Here is a 14,457-nt window from a genome sequence, read left to right on the forward strand (position 1 = left end):
CAAGACAGGGAAGGAACTGTCATTCTCTAAAGCACAGTACTTGTCAGCATGTGCAGAGGGGAGCTTTGCTGCTGTCGGCCCTTGTTCCTGCTGACTGATGTATTGCAGAGCAAGATGGGACGAACTTGTCTCCAGCTGGCATATATTTTTTTGGTAGGGGGAAGCAGTAGTACTTGTTAACACTACAGATGCAGAACAGAAGTTCAGGAAAGCTGTGAAAGATTCAGTGATGGTTTTTTCTGCCCTTCTCTGGATAAAAAATATGACCTAGACACTTACTAGAAAACCACAGCAAAATGAAACACAGAGTATTCTGTCTGCTTCATGCTTTTCGTAAATTTATGACCCACAGCATAAATTATATTTCATACTAAATTTGTCGTCAGAATAAGCAGAACAGAACAATAGTCTTGGAAGGTAAACACAATGTATGTGTTTTACACATTTCATTATGTTTGCCAGATTGTTCTCTTGGGTCTGTGCTTTTTTTTTGTCACTTGAAATTTCACGTTCATGGCTGAATTTAAATTAAGTCCCTGTGTCTTACAAAAATTCTGTTTTCTGTGTTGCCAGCTGCTCACGATGTATACACAAGGGTGAGTGTGCCAGCTGTAAAAGGAAGCGTGTCTCTCCTGCCACTGCCTGCCAGGTGAAGTTTGGTGCGGAGGACTGGAATCTCCTGTGGTTCTTTTTCCTTGTATTTCTTACATCTGAGCAGCAATTTGTCTCTTCCTTGTCCTGACATGGAGAAATGCTGATTTTTTTTTTCAGGATAGTTGTAATGCCACTGCTACTTCCAAGGGGAGCACCACTGCGCAGAAATCAGAGGTTAGTTAGCATTTTGAGATTGACGTTATTGAGATACTGTGGGCTGGGGGAGAAATTCATGTAAAAGGAGGGAACTTTGCAGAAAGAGTAGAGGTAAAGATGAGGAGGCAGACAGTTGGTTATATAGAAAGGTAGTCCAGAACTTGGATTAGTACTACTTTTTCTTACTATACTGCTTAAAGGCATGAACAAAGATTTGAGTTTCAGATCCAGGCATTGTGACGATAAGCACTGTAAAAGTCAAGTGCCTACCTCTAGGTGCAGTATTTACAATATTGCCTTAAGTGCCAGAGCCCATGCGTGCTGTATTTAGACACTTCACAAGAGTCAATGTGCTGAGTACTGGGATATCTAAGTTGACCAACAAAAAAACCCAAAGGAGAACATCTCTGACTTAGTCTCTTACCAGGACTTAAATGCCTGTTTGAGGGCTGCTATCACAGACAACTCTGTGAAGCTAGGTTTCAGAGCCGCAAACCTCCTTCTCATTTTATGCAGCCAGATCACAGTTTCTCTTAAAAAATAGCTGCCAGGAGAACAGAAGGAAGGGGAGGATGTGCCACCCACTTTCTGCGTAACAGACAAGTGGCTAGAGGATGCATCCAGGAACTGGAATCCCTGGGTGCTAGGAAATCCTTGGCTCCTAATTCCAGAAAAGTTTTCCTTGCTTCCGGGCTGCAGACAAAACTGGGGGTGGAGCTACTCTCACCCCTCCTGTTCAAGCTGGGTTGCTGGGAAGGAAGGAGTGTCGCTGGTGCCAAAGTACCCTTGTGAATCTAGTCCTTAAGTTCTCTACTGAAATGGTACAGACCGTATGTGAACTCAGCCCTCCTGCCTCACAGGCCAGCCCTTTAACCACGAGGTTATCCCTTCATTCTTTATGGTGCCAGAACGCTTTTCTTTTTTCATAAAGCTGAGTAATCTTGTCATCAGTGGTTGCTTATGACATGCAGGTGTTAGGAGAGAAATGAGTAGGGAAGAGGAATCTGACTGATGAGCAAGTACATAGAGATTTGCTGCCTACACTTCTTGGTTTCTGCCTTTCTGTGAGTGATAGAATGGTTGGTATAAATAGACACTGTGTTCTTATCTCTAAATGTCTCATTAGAACTACCCAAACTTTTACCTGTGAAAAAGAGAATTTCCTCTTAAATCCAGCTGTTCAGCTGAGGTTTCTTAAACAAAATCCATTTTGTTTTCCACAGACACAAGTGGGATTGTAATATTTTTGCTTGTGAATACTGATATTCTGGATTTGGTCTGCATATAAAGCTTTGCTGCTGATGAAAGAACAGAGGAAATTCTTTGCTCTGCTTCCAAGTGCATTAATTTGACATCGGTAAACAGCTGGAATTGCCTGGGAGATGGCTTTCTTCCACACGCCGTATCTTGGAGAGACAGTGATGGACAAGGCTGTGAAAGCTCTAGAGGCAGTCCACAGGCAGATGTTTATTTAGAAGTGGTTAATACATTCAGAGGACTTAAAATCGCATTTGAAATCCTGCTCTGCTTTTACTGCTTATGCTTTAAGGGGCACATATTGGAGGGCTGAGAAAGAGGACTTGTGTTTTCACATAGCCCCAGCCGAGCATTTAGTTTAATTTAGTTCAATTTTAGTTTAATGTACTTTTCTTTGCTGACAGTCCCAGCCCTCCTTCCTGTCGCCAGCTGCTGGCTTCTATGCATGCACCTTCCTTCCCCTTGTATGAGGACAGCAGTTTGAGTGGTTGTGCGAGCGAGCTAGATTGGGGAGCCGATTTGGCTGGAAATAAATGTTTTCTTTTGGCAGGTTATTTCTCATCTGGGTCAATTCCATGATCCAGCTCTCCCTGTAGCCTCAGAGCCTTGTGCCAGCACTGGAGAAGGAGCTGTGCAGGAATGGGGATGAGCTGCCCAAGGTGGCAGAGGCTGCGGAAACCGGACTGCTGCCAAATGTCTCGCTGTGCCCCGCAGCCATGCTAACCACACCTCTAAGGGTGTCTGTAGCTGCCACTGTTTGCAGAGCCCCGGGGAAGTGTTACACTGTTCGGAGGACAGAGGGCTGGATCTCAGAAATGTGTAGCTCTGTGGAAGTTGACAGGGTCGTGCTGATTTACGTTACTTGAGGACCTGGTGCACACTTTGTGTATGACTCTCTATGTGTTTATGTTGCTTCCATCGCCATCGTATCTGCATGCCTCACAACTACTGATATTTATAAGTATCTTCCTGCCTCTCTTCTGCCTTCTGCCTCTTATGGCTGGGAATCTCTCTTCCTGCCAGGCAGGGACTTTGCATGCAGAAACTGAAAGGTCAGTGGCTCTCTTTTGCTAGGGAAATGAGCGCCACAGACCCCAGCTAGCCCTTACCGAAGCTTTGTTTCCCCTGCATTCAGAGGTGGAATTCACAGTTTCTTTGTTGCTGAGAAAGGTAAGTGTCGCTGACAGCCACAGTCAAGTCTGGGAACGGGCACTCAAGTATCAGGGGCTAGCTTGGCTCAGACCTGCGAATATCTGCACTAAAACCAAGAGTCTGAGACAGAATTCAGCAGGGAAGTTGGTGTCATTTAGCCGCAGGAAAGGCATAATTCGGGGGTGAAACTTCAAGAATGAACCATTTTTACCACGATTTCTGTTTGGCATAAAAAGAAATGAAGCAGGCTAAGTGTTCTCTATAACCATACCATCTTTTCATCTCCTGAAATTTCTCTTTCCTTCCTTGAATGCTGGCTGTTAGCTGAAGTTTGGGGAAGAGTAGTTTCCTACAAGGCCTGGAGGACCTGCTGCTCAGAAGAGGGCAGAGGGGGCCTGCTCCTCGTACACCTAATCAGGCTGCACCCTGTGAACGCCTTGAGCATGCCTTAGTGCAAGGCAGCTCTTGGCGCTTCCAAAAGAGGACGTGCTGTTGTAGATACTGTGCAAGAAGGCATGTTCCCCTAGTGCTGTGCAGCATCGCTGTTAGCCCTCACTGACCAGCACCAGCCAGCACAGGTGCCCTGTGGTGTGCAACACCTTGCAGAGAGCCTGAGCCCGGAAGCACCGCATTGGCCTATGACCTCCCTGTGCATGGGGCGCCTGGTACTCACTGTCTCCATGTAGCCCTGGGGGATCTCTGCATGCTTGTGTTATATTTATATTGTACTAATCCTGTGCTTCAGGATTCCTGCTAGTTACCTGTGAGAGCCCAGAAGCAATTTTGTACTCCTTTCTGTAGTATTTGGCTTCTGGGTCTCTCTGAGAATACTTGCTTTCTTCTGGTGCACTGGCGACTGTGCGCAGGCAGAGACAGGATGTAGGTGGGGTAAAGCACTCGTGCTTCACAGGCTTTAAACACTCAGGTTTCTGCTTCGTTTGTCCTGCTCGCATGCTAAGGGTTCAACTGATCCCTAGATCAGGGTGGGAGCAAATTTTCCTCTTCAGGCAGTTTGACAGGGATTTGCTTTGCCCTCCTCTGTTAACTAGTGTCCAGAAATCATCTTGGAGCAAAGGAATTTCTTCAGCAAATTCCCTGCTTTTGCAGGGCTTCTGGCCCCAGCCTTTGCACCCTCCTACTCTTTCCTAACACATCAGTTGTGGTGTTTGGTCAGTTGTGACAGATGTCTCACGTTTATTCTGGAGCACTGGGAAGCTTTCTGTGGGCAGTGGTGACATGGGCAAAACGTGCCAGAGACTTTTCTGAACCGGGCCAATTTGCAGAGAACTGGATTCAGTAACCCAGGTGGTCGCCTCAGGCTAGGAGCCCAAAGTCATGATGGTGCTCAGATAAAAAGACATAAAAAGATGAGCGGGGAGAAAAGCCTTGTGGCAGGGACCTTCCTTGCTGGCGTATAGGTTCTGCACCAGCTCTGTTCTCACTATCAGGGTTAGTGGGTTATGAGCCAGCTTTACAAAGACAGAAGGCTGAACGTACCCATGGACATGTCCACAAGTGAACTCAGCAGAAATCAGGATAATTGCAAAATTTTAAAAGCTTATTTTAGATTACTTTTCTAGGCAGTCTAAAACCAAGTTAGAAGTCATTTGCCTGAGAAGGTCCCAAGCAGTTTTTGGTTTCACATGCATATTTTCCTGTTATTTTGGATGTTTTCACTTTTCTGTTGTTGTCTGAAAGATGCAGAGGGAGGAAACTGACTGTATAAATCTATAAGATAAACTGGGGAAGCAACAAAGCTGATTAAATATGAGATGCCATCAAATGCTTCAAGTGAATAAGCTAGGTAAAACATCTCTATTCTTGCTCAGTAGTGTTAGTAAAAGATTAAGCAAAGAAAAAGGTATGCGAAGAAAAGCACAGTTTAAAAATTGGCCATGTTTCTGTAAGACTGTGACATCAGCAGAACAAACTAGGATTATTTTTAAATGCTGGAAGATAGATTTGTAAACTTCTTTGCATCAGAATGTAATACCAAAAGACTCCTGCAATTGTGTTGTACCTTTAGCTCTATGTATGACTTTGAAAAGACGTGCCAGTAAAGCTAATTCTGGGCTCTTTCTTGACTTTTCATTCTAGGATTTGACCCTGCTTCCCCTTTTCAGGTCATGAGGGATGCCTTCATTTGTTTCTCTGATCTCTCACAACGAAAGCACCATGGGTTTTGTCTCCTGTTGCGTTGCTCTTTAGTCCCTCAAGAGTCGCACAAAATTTATCATTTCAAGCTGGGTTGTTGTGATGTGTGTGTTCCAGTATGTCAGATTGTGCTTCCTTTTAGCAACTTTATTTAGAGATAAATTGAGATATAAATTATGTAGGTAAAAATAGTTGGCTTGTAAAGAATTTGTGGTTGCCAGTACTTCTCAGGATCAGATTCAAACTTAGCAAGATTGGAAATTAATTAAAAAATGTATCCAAGTGCCATCAAATCTGCATTCCTGAGTAGTGGTTGTTTTTGTTGCTGTCAGTTAACAGCCTAGCCTTTTTATAACCAGATTTTGTTTTGCTTTGTTTTCTAATAGCATATCAACATTCATTCCATTGAGCCTTTGTGGATTTCTACATTAGGCAAAAGTGAATTAACAGTCAAAGGAGAAAACTTTACGCGTGCATCAGGCATCAAACTGATACTGACTGGAATCAGTGGCTGTAAACCAGACATGTGAGTTAACACAGCTCTGCAAAATGCTATTTTTTTGCTTTGCATAGTGAAAATTACATGTACCCAGACCCAGATTTTTCTCTAGCTATGTGGTTGTGTGAGCCATTCTCATGGACCTCTCCTTAGCAAAGAGTGGTGCTCTGCACTCTTGCTTTAGTTATACTTCCACTTTAAATTCCCAAAGGAGGGAACTTAATTTCGCATTTGGGTACTATACAAGGGATGGAGTGGTTAGGTGGGCAGTTTGTGCACCTTTGGATTGTGGTCGTGCCCTAGCTAATTCATCTCAGCCACAGTTAGGACAATTCTGGGTCTTGTGGCCCTCTAGACCTTGCAGCAGCCAAAGAGAAGTTAAGTCACAGGAAAACCTCAGCTTTTATTTGACTCTCCTCTGTCTCAAAACATCCCCCAAATATTCTGGCTGCCCGTGATTGCCAAGCACATTTTGTATAGCTAACACTTGAAAAAATATTCATATGATACAGTTCCATTTTTACTTCAACCATGAATTTCCTGGGGACCACAACAAAACTAAAAGAGAGAATGAGAGAAAGGAAGGAAGGAAGGAAGGGAAAAAAGAAAGAAGAAAGAAAGGAAGGAAGGAAGAAATAAAGAATGAAAGGGAAACCGAAGACTCATTCCTGAAGAGCTAACAAACCATGTTGGCAGCACAGAGAAGTACACCGTAAAGAGTGAAATCACACATGAGATTACATAGCCTTGTCCCAAGGCCATAAAAGCAATATCCTTGCACTCTTGTGCAATTATGGTGGCACACAGCAACTGCATTCAAAAGATGCCCTACTTTGTGTTTTCAGCTCCCTACTCTCTCTTTCCGCATCCATCTGGCTGCTCAAAGAGAGTCATTTCTCTTCTCTCCTCGTCCTTTGCTTTAGGATATAGGCTTCATGTAGTAACACCAAATGAATGGCATCTGTGATTCAGCGTCTGTGACTGTTTTCTTTCTCCTTCAGTATTCAAGTCAGAAATGTGCTTAATGATACACAAATGACATTTGCTCTCCCACCAACACGCAAAGAGGCCAAAAGTGTATGCATACAGGCTGATGGGAGAAAATGTTCACCACCAGTGACATTGCATTATGTTTCGCTGCCATCGTGTTTTGGAATCACACCAAATACCTCCTGGGTCAGGTAAAATTTGTCTTCCTACACTTTTTTGTATTTAGTAAAATGTAGTTCCACAGAGCTAATATGAATCTGCTTACTTGGTCAGACTGCAGCCAACATAAACTTGGGTGACTGCACTAACTTTTGACATGCCGCTGTGCTCATCTGCACTGCAGAGAGCCTGAGATAATGAACTGTAGTTTAAACCTGCGGTAGCCTGTTGTGGAGGATGAATTTACCCCAGTGAACTGGCTTAGCATTTAATATACAGAGAGGGTCACAATCGCTGCAAGAGGAATTCTGTATTTCTGTTCAAATTCCTTTTCCCTTCCCCAACACTCCGTAGCAGAAGTAAAAAATAGTCTCTTGGTATTAAAGTTAAATCCAAAATCTGGGTAGCACACAAATTTAAACTCTGATTAACTTTGATTTTCCTCCATCATTTATTTTGGATAACTATGAATATACCCTTCACCTCCTAAACACTATGAAGGTCAGCAAATTGAAAATAAAATGAAAATAATTGTCACTGCAATGATACACACAGACTTGTTTTAGGACCCAGTTTCATAGAGCCAAAAGACCCATATTCAGACTTCTTCTGTGTTCTGCAAGAGACTTATGACTCTGACAGAAGAGTTGTGGTGAAACTTATATAGTGGTTTAAGAAATTCTCAGCCACAGCTTTCCACCTGTCCCTCTGCCTGCACAGCAGAGCAGCAGAAGGGATTTTTACCCACTTTCAAGTTCTCAATCTGACGTCTTGGCTTAAAGCACTGGCAAGTGTGGATTCATGATAATATGTTGGACTGGCAGCTGCAGCAGCTGAGCAGCTAGGACACATTCCCTCCCCTCCAGGTGAAGGGGCAGTTGCAGGCAGCTGGAAATTAATAATACCTTAAACCACTCCGAGTGTGTTCACCAGAGAGTGTGAGCCAGAGCCCTCAGACACGAGCACCTTTGTGTGTGCTGAGACAGATGGTCTGAATGCTGCCAGAAATGTTCCCTGGGAGGTGCCTGGCACCATCAGGTCATCCAGAAGAAAACAGGAATTGAGCACACCCAGAGCTACTCTGGGACAGCGAAATACTGTGGTATTCTTTCCCCAAAATAGAATATTAACTCACAGTCTGGTTCTTAGGCTGGGTGAATATCAAAAAGGTCGGAGAGTCCCTGAAAAGGAGCATGCACGTGCATGCTCTCACATCATTTGGTTTTGTGTTAGCAAACAAGTTTTACCATAACCACAGGAAGAAAGAATGGAAGTACAATATATAGCTCAAGTACCTTCAGAATAACTTTGTACAATGGGAGAGCCCAGCATGCAGATTATCTGGTCCTGAAGTTTGATTTTATTTTATTGGCTGCTACCAAAGCAAAATGTACGCAATTAGTTCATTTATGGCTAAAACCTTAATGTAGGATTTATCTGCAAGAAAACTCATAATATTAACCTCTTTTATTTGTTTGTTTTTCTGTTTTTGTTTAATAGTGGTGGTCGCAGAATAACCACATTTGGTAGAAATTTTAATGTGGTGGACAGTGTGATTATTTCAGATGACCAGAGACCAAACCTCACCGTAAGTCATAATCTCCTTCACAATAACAAATACAGGTGTCTTAAGGGAGTAGTTTTTGTTCCCAAAGTTTCAGGAAGATCTCAGTATTTTTGAAACACTTATACACATGCTTACCACCAGTCTTCCTACTGAAATAAATATGACCACTTGCCGGATTACAGTTGCCCACATACAGGATCATAGATAAACGTAAGCTACTCTTCTGCATGATGCCCTGTGTCTTTTTTTGGTGCTCTGGGGACTTCTTTCCTAAGCTGTCATCTCTGAGCCCCCTGCTCCAGATGTGTGTCCACTGGAGGAGAAGGTGGTGATCTGAGGAGGCGTTTTCCCTACTGTTGATCCCGTCTCTTGATCTCAGCACACCACTTCCCCACATGTCACTGTACTTCTCTCAATTTGTGCTGAGAACCCAAATATTGCCAGTGCCTCGACCAGGACGGGCACTGGTGCTGGGACGAAACCCTTTCTGTGAGGCGGAGAGGAGGTGGGCAGCCCGTTGCCTCCTGGGCTTGCAGCACGGAGTCCGGATGACAGCAGCACCACCCCGGGGAGTCACCCGTGGGGCGACTGTAACGCACCCCCTTCTAGCAGGAGCCAAGGTGGGGACAGCCTAATCCTGGGGGTGTTGAGAAGCTCGTCCTGCTCATCTCAAAGGAGAGCTCCCGAGCACTATTCGCTGTGCTCTCTTCTCACTGCAGGAAATACCTGCTTTAGCAGTGTGCAATCAGCCTTAAAGCCGCACGCAGGGAGTGCGATAACTGTGCTTAAAGGCAGATGCAGGCTCAACAGAAACTTTCCAGGTACTCTGCATGGAGCCCTGATCCCAGAGAGGAGGTTTAGCAGATATCTGTGTGAAGTCAGGAAGACTTTAAAATGATTTTGAGTGCCTCTGTTTGTAATTGTACCTACTGTTGAGCACTTAATGACAGTTACAGCTTTGCTATTGCTTTTCAAGGTCTCTAGGTGTCCTGGAAATGAATCTGAATATAATTACTTAACGCCAAGTCTGAACCATGCAAAAGAGGGAAAAATTGTTGATATGATGTTAAAAGTAGAAACTACCTTTATACCATGTGTCAAGTTACACTACCACCCTGACCCAGTGTTCATTAACTACCAGCTGCACACTGAACTGGATCCTGATCTGGAATTAAAAATATATGTAAGTTTGAAAAATATATATATAATTCCTTATTTAAAATAGTCACTGGGGATCATTTTACATCTTACCATATTTAGTGACTGTTTTCTAACTTCAATTTTTTCCTCTAGAAAGAAAATGACAACTTGAATATTTCCAAAACTGAGGTAGAGGTGTATCTCTCTTATATGAATGGTGCACAGACCAAAAAGATATGGTTCGATGTCCAAAATATTACCAAAAAACCTGACCGTAGCACCATATTGTGCAAATTCAAAAGGGAAGGAAGTGACAAGATTGATTTTTCCACAGTGAAAGTTTTTGTAAGTAGAATTCCGTTTTGTTGCAATTTAACAATGTTTTGATGTTTATATAAATGTAGTAAAATGTAGCATTAATGCTCCAGTTGTGAACATTCTTTATAGAGAGAGGAATTGGATGCATTTTCTGCTGTCTTGCCTAGGGTGCTTGGTAATCTGGTTATCTTCCTCACACCTACGCATGTCCGCCTAGCTTAGGTACCGCTAGCAGTACTGCGCTCAACTGCCTAGTTACTGATGGAGTATCAGAGACGGGCTTTGCAGCCCAAACTGAGCTCCCTGCTGTTGAGCTCCAGCAGGGCGGTAGCTGTCACACCTCTGACTGCAGCACAGACACGGCCAGTGAAGCGTCCCTGGCTCCAGGGCTGCCCCTCTTCACAGGTCTGTAAGCAACCTGGTGCTGTAGTGTGGCCATGAGGAAAAGGATTTTGTCCTCCTGTTCACTTTTCTCCACTAAAAGTGGATAAGGGTCTTGAACTTTGCATAGCGATCACTGCTGAGAGGCAGGAAAAGGCATTTCTGAATAAAAAAAGTAGGCAGAATTCAATGGAGGCCAAAATGCTATGAACACATGGCACAAAGCCAGGCCCAAGTCTAAGAATATTAACATGGATGTCAAAGCTATATGGCACCCTAAGATATTTGCTCCATGAATAAGATGAAGATATGAATTTTTTAAAATGCAGTCATCACCATTTATGAGTGAGAAAAATGATGCCAGACTCTTATTGCAGTGTCTGGTGGTATAAAACTGAAATAACTCTATTGACTTCAAGGCATATGGCACATAGTAAAGGTTAACGGAGCTATTCTCAATTTCATATCGCTGTTAACTGATCCCCCATCTGTGGATCCTGCCATCTGAGGCAGTAATTGCATGGAAAAGCCTTTCTGAGCTTGGTGTTGCATTTAAATATTAAAATTTCCTTGCAATATCACATGCCCATCCTGCAAGCTTCATAGGAGTGACTGTCATAGAAAACTCACCACTTCGGTAGGCAAATCAAGTGCGATAGTTATAATGTAACATTCTGCTGATAGGGTATTCAAAATAAATTTTTCCAACATCAGGAAAATGTAAAAGTAGGAAACCAGCCATGTTTTTTTAGCCCTATAAATATATAATATATAATATAGTTATACAGCATATATATTATCTATGTAATAATATCTATAATATGCTATATAATAGTATATAGTGTGATTTATTATGTATAATATATATTATATATAGCCCTGTAAATATATCATGATAGAAAAAGCAGGGCCTCCATGAAGAAAGGATGTGCTAGATAATAATCTAGGTGTGGCCCAAGTATAAATGTATACCTTGCCTTAGCTTTCAGTAAGAAAGAGGATGTTAAGTGTGGGGTCAAAGACAGGATGATCGGTCTGACTGGAGATATAAAAGAAGAAAATGCCATTCTTGTGACAGAAGCAAGATTCAGACAGATCAAGGGTCTCAAGACAGGAAGAACAGGATCATTTCCATCACAGAGCTGAGAAAGAACTGGCACATGATATTGTAGGCTTGGTAGGAAAGATTTTGAATAAAATTGTGGAGTCAGGAGAAGTACTGCATGACTGGAGAGCAGCAAATGTAATACCAGTAATTAAAAGAAAAAAAATGAACCAGGCAAACGCAGGCTTGCTGATTTAATCCTGGCTCTATTTAGAGCTTTATAATATATTTTGAATGAGAAACTCCTGAAAGACCTGCAGGTAAATGGAAAATGGGATAATTGTCAACTTGTTTTTAATAAAGGCAGATTATGCTAGATATCTTTATTTAGTATGATGAATGATTTCCTCGAGAAGAAAAAAGCAGTAGATCACATGTACCTGGAAGTCATTCAGAAAACTACTTAACATGATCATTATGAGATGCTGGGGCTTAGAAGAAACGGATGCTGTGTGTGGGGCGCTGACTCGGGGCAATGCTGATTTTCATACTGTTGTTTTTCCTGTGACTCGAGCACAAAAAGCAGGCATGCACCAATAACGTTTGCTGATGGCATAAAACTCAGCGGCATTGCCAGTCAAGAGGAGGCTTTGTAATATTATGCAGGAAGAATTAAATGAATTTAGGAATATGGACAGCATGAATTCAGGAACGCCATATTTAATCCATGATTCTTAAGCAAGATAAAAAAAAAGCTTAGGAAAGCGATGGGGCACTGAGCAAGAAGGCTGTGGTGAAGATTAGAGATAATCTAAATATAACCTGCAAAATTAAATGAATGCTCTGCCTCAGTTTTCAGTAAGAGGGGGGCAAGCAACACGAATTTCTGTTCCGGGAGTGCCTTGGTTGGAACTGAGAGGAGGGCAGGAAGAGGGGTGTCAGTCACGGGATCACCGCGAGCCACCGAAGTGGCTCAACCTTGGAAAGGCAAATGGCTCCCTAGGAGGGCTCAGACCAACAGGACTTTGCACAGGCACTGTGGATACACACAAACCACCCGAGGGAAAAATTACATGTGATGGGAGAAATCGGTCTGCGTTGCCCTTGGTTCTTCGCAGCCCCGGAAATACGAGGGCTGCGTCCTCCCAGCCCGGTGGGGTTTCTTTGCTTGCGTGTGTCCGCGTGCGGCAGTGGCTGCCCAGCTGGCAGGCTCCGGCTGCCCCGGCTGCTCGTCACCTGTGACCAGCGGGTGACTGAAATAGCCCGATATCGGCCTGCTCGGCTGTAACCCGCAGTAATTGCAGCCCGACTCTCCCTTTCAATTATCTCAGGCTCATTTCTGCCCCCGGTACTCAGTGGTATGCTTTTTCTTTTGTTGAAGCATATTTTTTGCCTCTGGTCTGTTTATAGTCTTCACTACTCTTTATTTATGTGTTTTCACAGTGCTCGTAGAGATCCTCCTTTGTGAAGTTTCGTTTGCCATAATTATCAGTGGCGAATGCCTCAGTTTGGCATCTGGCAGACTTCAGCACTTTGGTGTGTTCCTAAAAATTCATGCCTGTCTGCCCTGGACAAGCCCAGTGGCTGTTGGGGGATATCGTACGTGTGATTATATCTGATCTTAAGCTGACCTTCAGGAACACCCTATAGTGCCAAATAAAGAGGTTGAAACTTCTGCAGGGAAATAGGGAACAGGACTCTGGGCAAGGCCGCTATCAAAAATGTTACTTCCCTGATTATCAGCTTGAGCCTTACCTTAGTTTTCTGTTCAGCAGATTAACACTGTGAGTTCAAAGAAATGTTTTTTAACTATCAGCAAGTGCCTTACTCACTTCAAAATGCCAAAATGTTTAGCAGTGATTCTGAAGTGCATGAGCCCTTTGGCCAGTCTGAGGCTAGATTCTGCCCTGGTTTATATTCATTTGAGGACTCTTGTTTACAGTGTGAGCAACAGCAAAACTTGGTGCTCCATGAGGACTTCCATATTTTTCTCTTGACACTGCTCTGTTCTCCTGCTTAAACATCAAATACGGTAACAGTTAAGTTTGTGTTGGTTCACGTATGTTTTTCCCAATTGCTGCTGTTTTCCCAATGATCTGCAGATCTGCATGTGCCTGGAAGGCCTTTCTCTCTCTCTCTTTTTTTTTTTTAATATACTTTAAATGTCATCTTGAGATCTTGAGCATAGATACAGCATCTGTCCTCTACTAACACAGGCATTATTTTTCTTCAGGTCAAATTAGGAAATTTTGAGCATGAAGTCAAACCAACATCATCACACATGTATTTGTACGTTCTTATTTTACTACCTGTTGTAGTGGGTGTCATTATAGGTAAGTACAATAATGTGTTTTCAGTTTTTGATTTTCTGAAAGAGATGATAGTCACTGCACAAACAAACACATATGTATGTCTGTGACAGTCGCAAACAATCTGATGTTTTCCCCTGTTCCAAATGAGAGTGGAGAAAGTTAACTCTGGTCTGGTGGTGAAGTATATCTTGCTAGACTACAGCATGTTACAACACTAGTTTTGACCATTCTTCTAGGGTTATTCACCAGCATTTAATGAGGCAAGACCTCATATCCAAATTCTTGAGGCATAACTCAGGCATTTCCAGTTGTCAGCACTAGACTCGCCTCCTATCCCTGGGGGTGGACGTTCCCTATCAAACCGCTTATCCTCAGGCAGTGTTTGAGGTGTTTCTGGTCGATCGCATCTGGGTGATTCATGAATTTGTAGATCATTATCAAACTGAGGGGGTGAGGAGATATCCCCTCCTCTTTTTCGCTCCTCCTTAATCTGCTACATATTTGATAAATTTTGCTTTATCGTTATATATGTGGGCTGTTGTTCTTTTGCTTGGTTGGGTTTCTTTTTAAAATGTGCATTACCTTTACGGGAACCATCTCTAGTGCCTTTCCTCTCTCGAAATAGGTTTCAGTAAGTTAACAGTTTGGAAGTAGATTTCCTGTTCAAAACAAC

At 43.0% G+C, this 14,457-nt stretch overlaps 1 protein-coding gene across 1 annotated transcript in view; it reads left to right on the plus strand.

Annotated features, from left to right (window-relative positions):
* Positions 1 to 14,457, plus strand: part of PLXNC1 (plexin C1) — a 71,228-nt gene that overhangs the window by 26,307 nt on the left and 30,464 nt on the right. Inside the window, exons 8-15 of the mRNA XM_026066065.1 lie at positions 574 to 649; positions 772 to 828; positions 5,760 to 5,899; positions 6,874 to 7,053; positions 8,522 to 8,609; positions 9,565 to 9,771; positions 9,882 to 10,073; positions 13,706 to 13,805. Coding sequence (XP_025921850.1) covers positions 574 to 649; positions 772 to 828; positions 5,760 to 5,899; positions 6,874 to 7,053; positions 8,522 to 8,609; positions 9,565 to 9,771; positions 9,882 to 10,073; positions 13,706 to 13,805 — 1,040 coding nt within the window. The remainder of the gene's footprint in view (positions 1 to 573; positions 650 to 771; positions 829 to 5,759; positions 5,900 to 6,873; positions 7,054 to 8,521; positions 8,610 to 9,564; positions 9,772 to 9,881; positions 10,074 to 13,705; positions 13,806 to 14,457) is intronic.

The sequence above is a fragment of the Apteryx rowi genome, unplaced genomic scaffold, assembly GCF_003343035.1.
Source record: "Apteryx rowi isolate R43461 unplaced genomic scaffold, aptRow1 scaffold_237, whole genome shotgun sequence".
In the NCBI taxonomy this organism is placed as follows: Eukaryota; Metazoa; Chordata; class Aves; order Apterygiformes; family Apterygidae; genus Apteryx; species Apteryx rowi.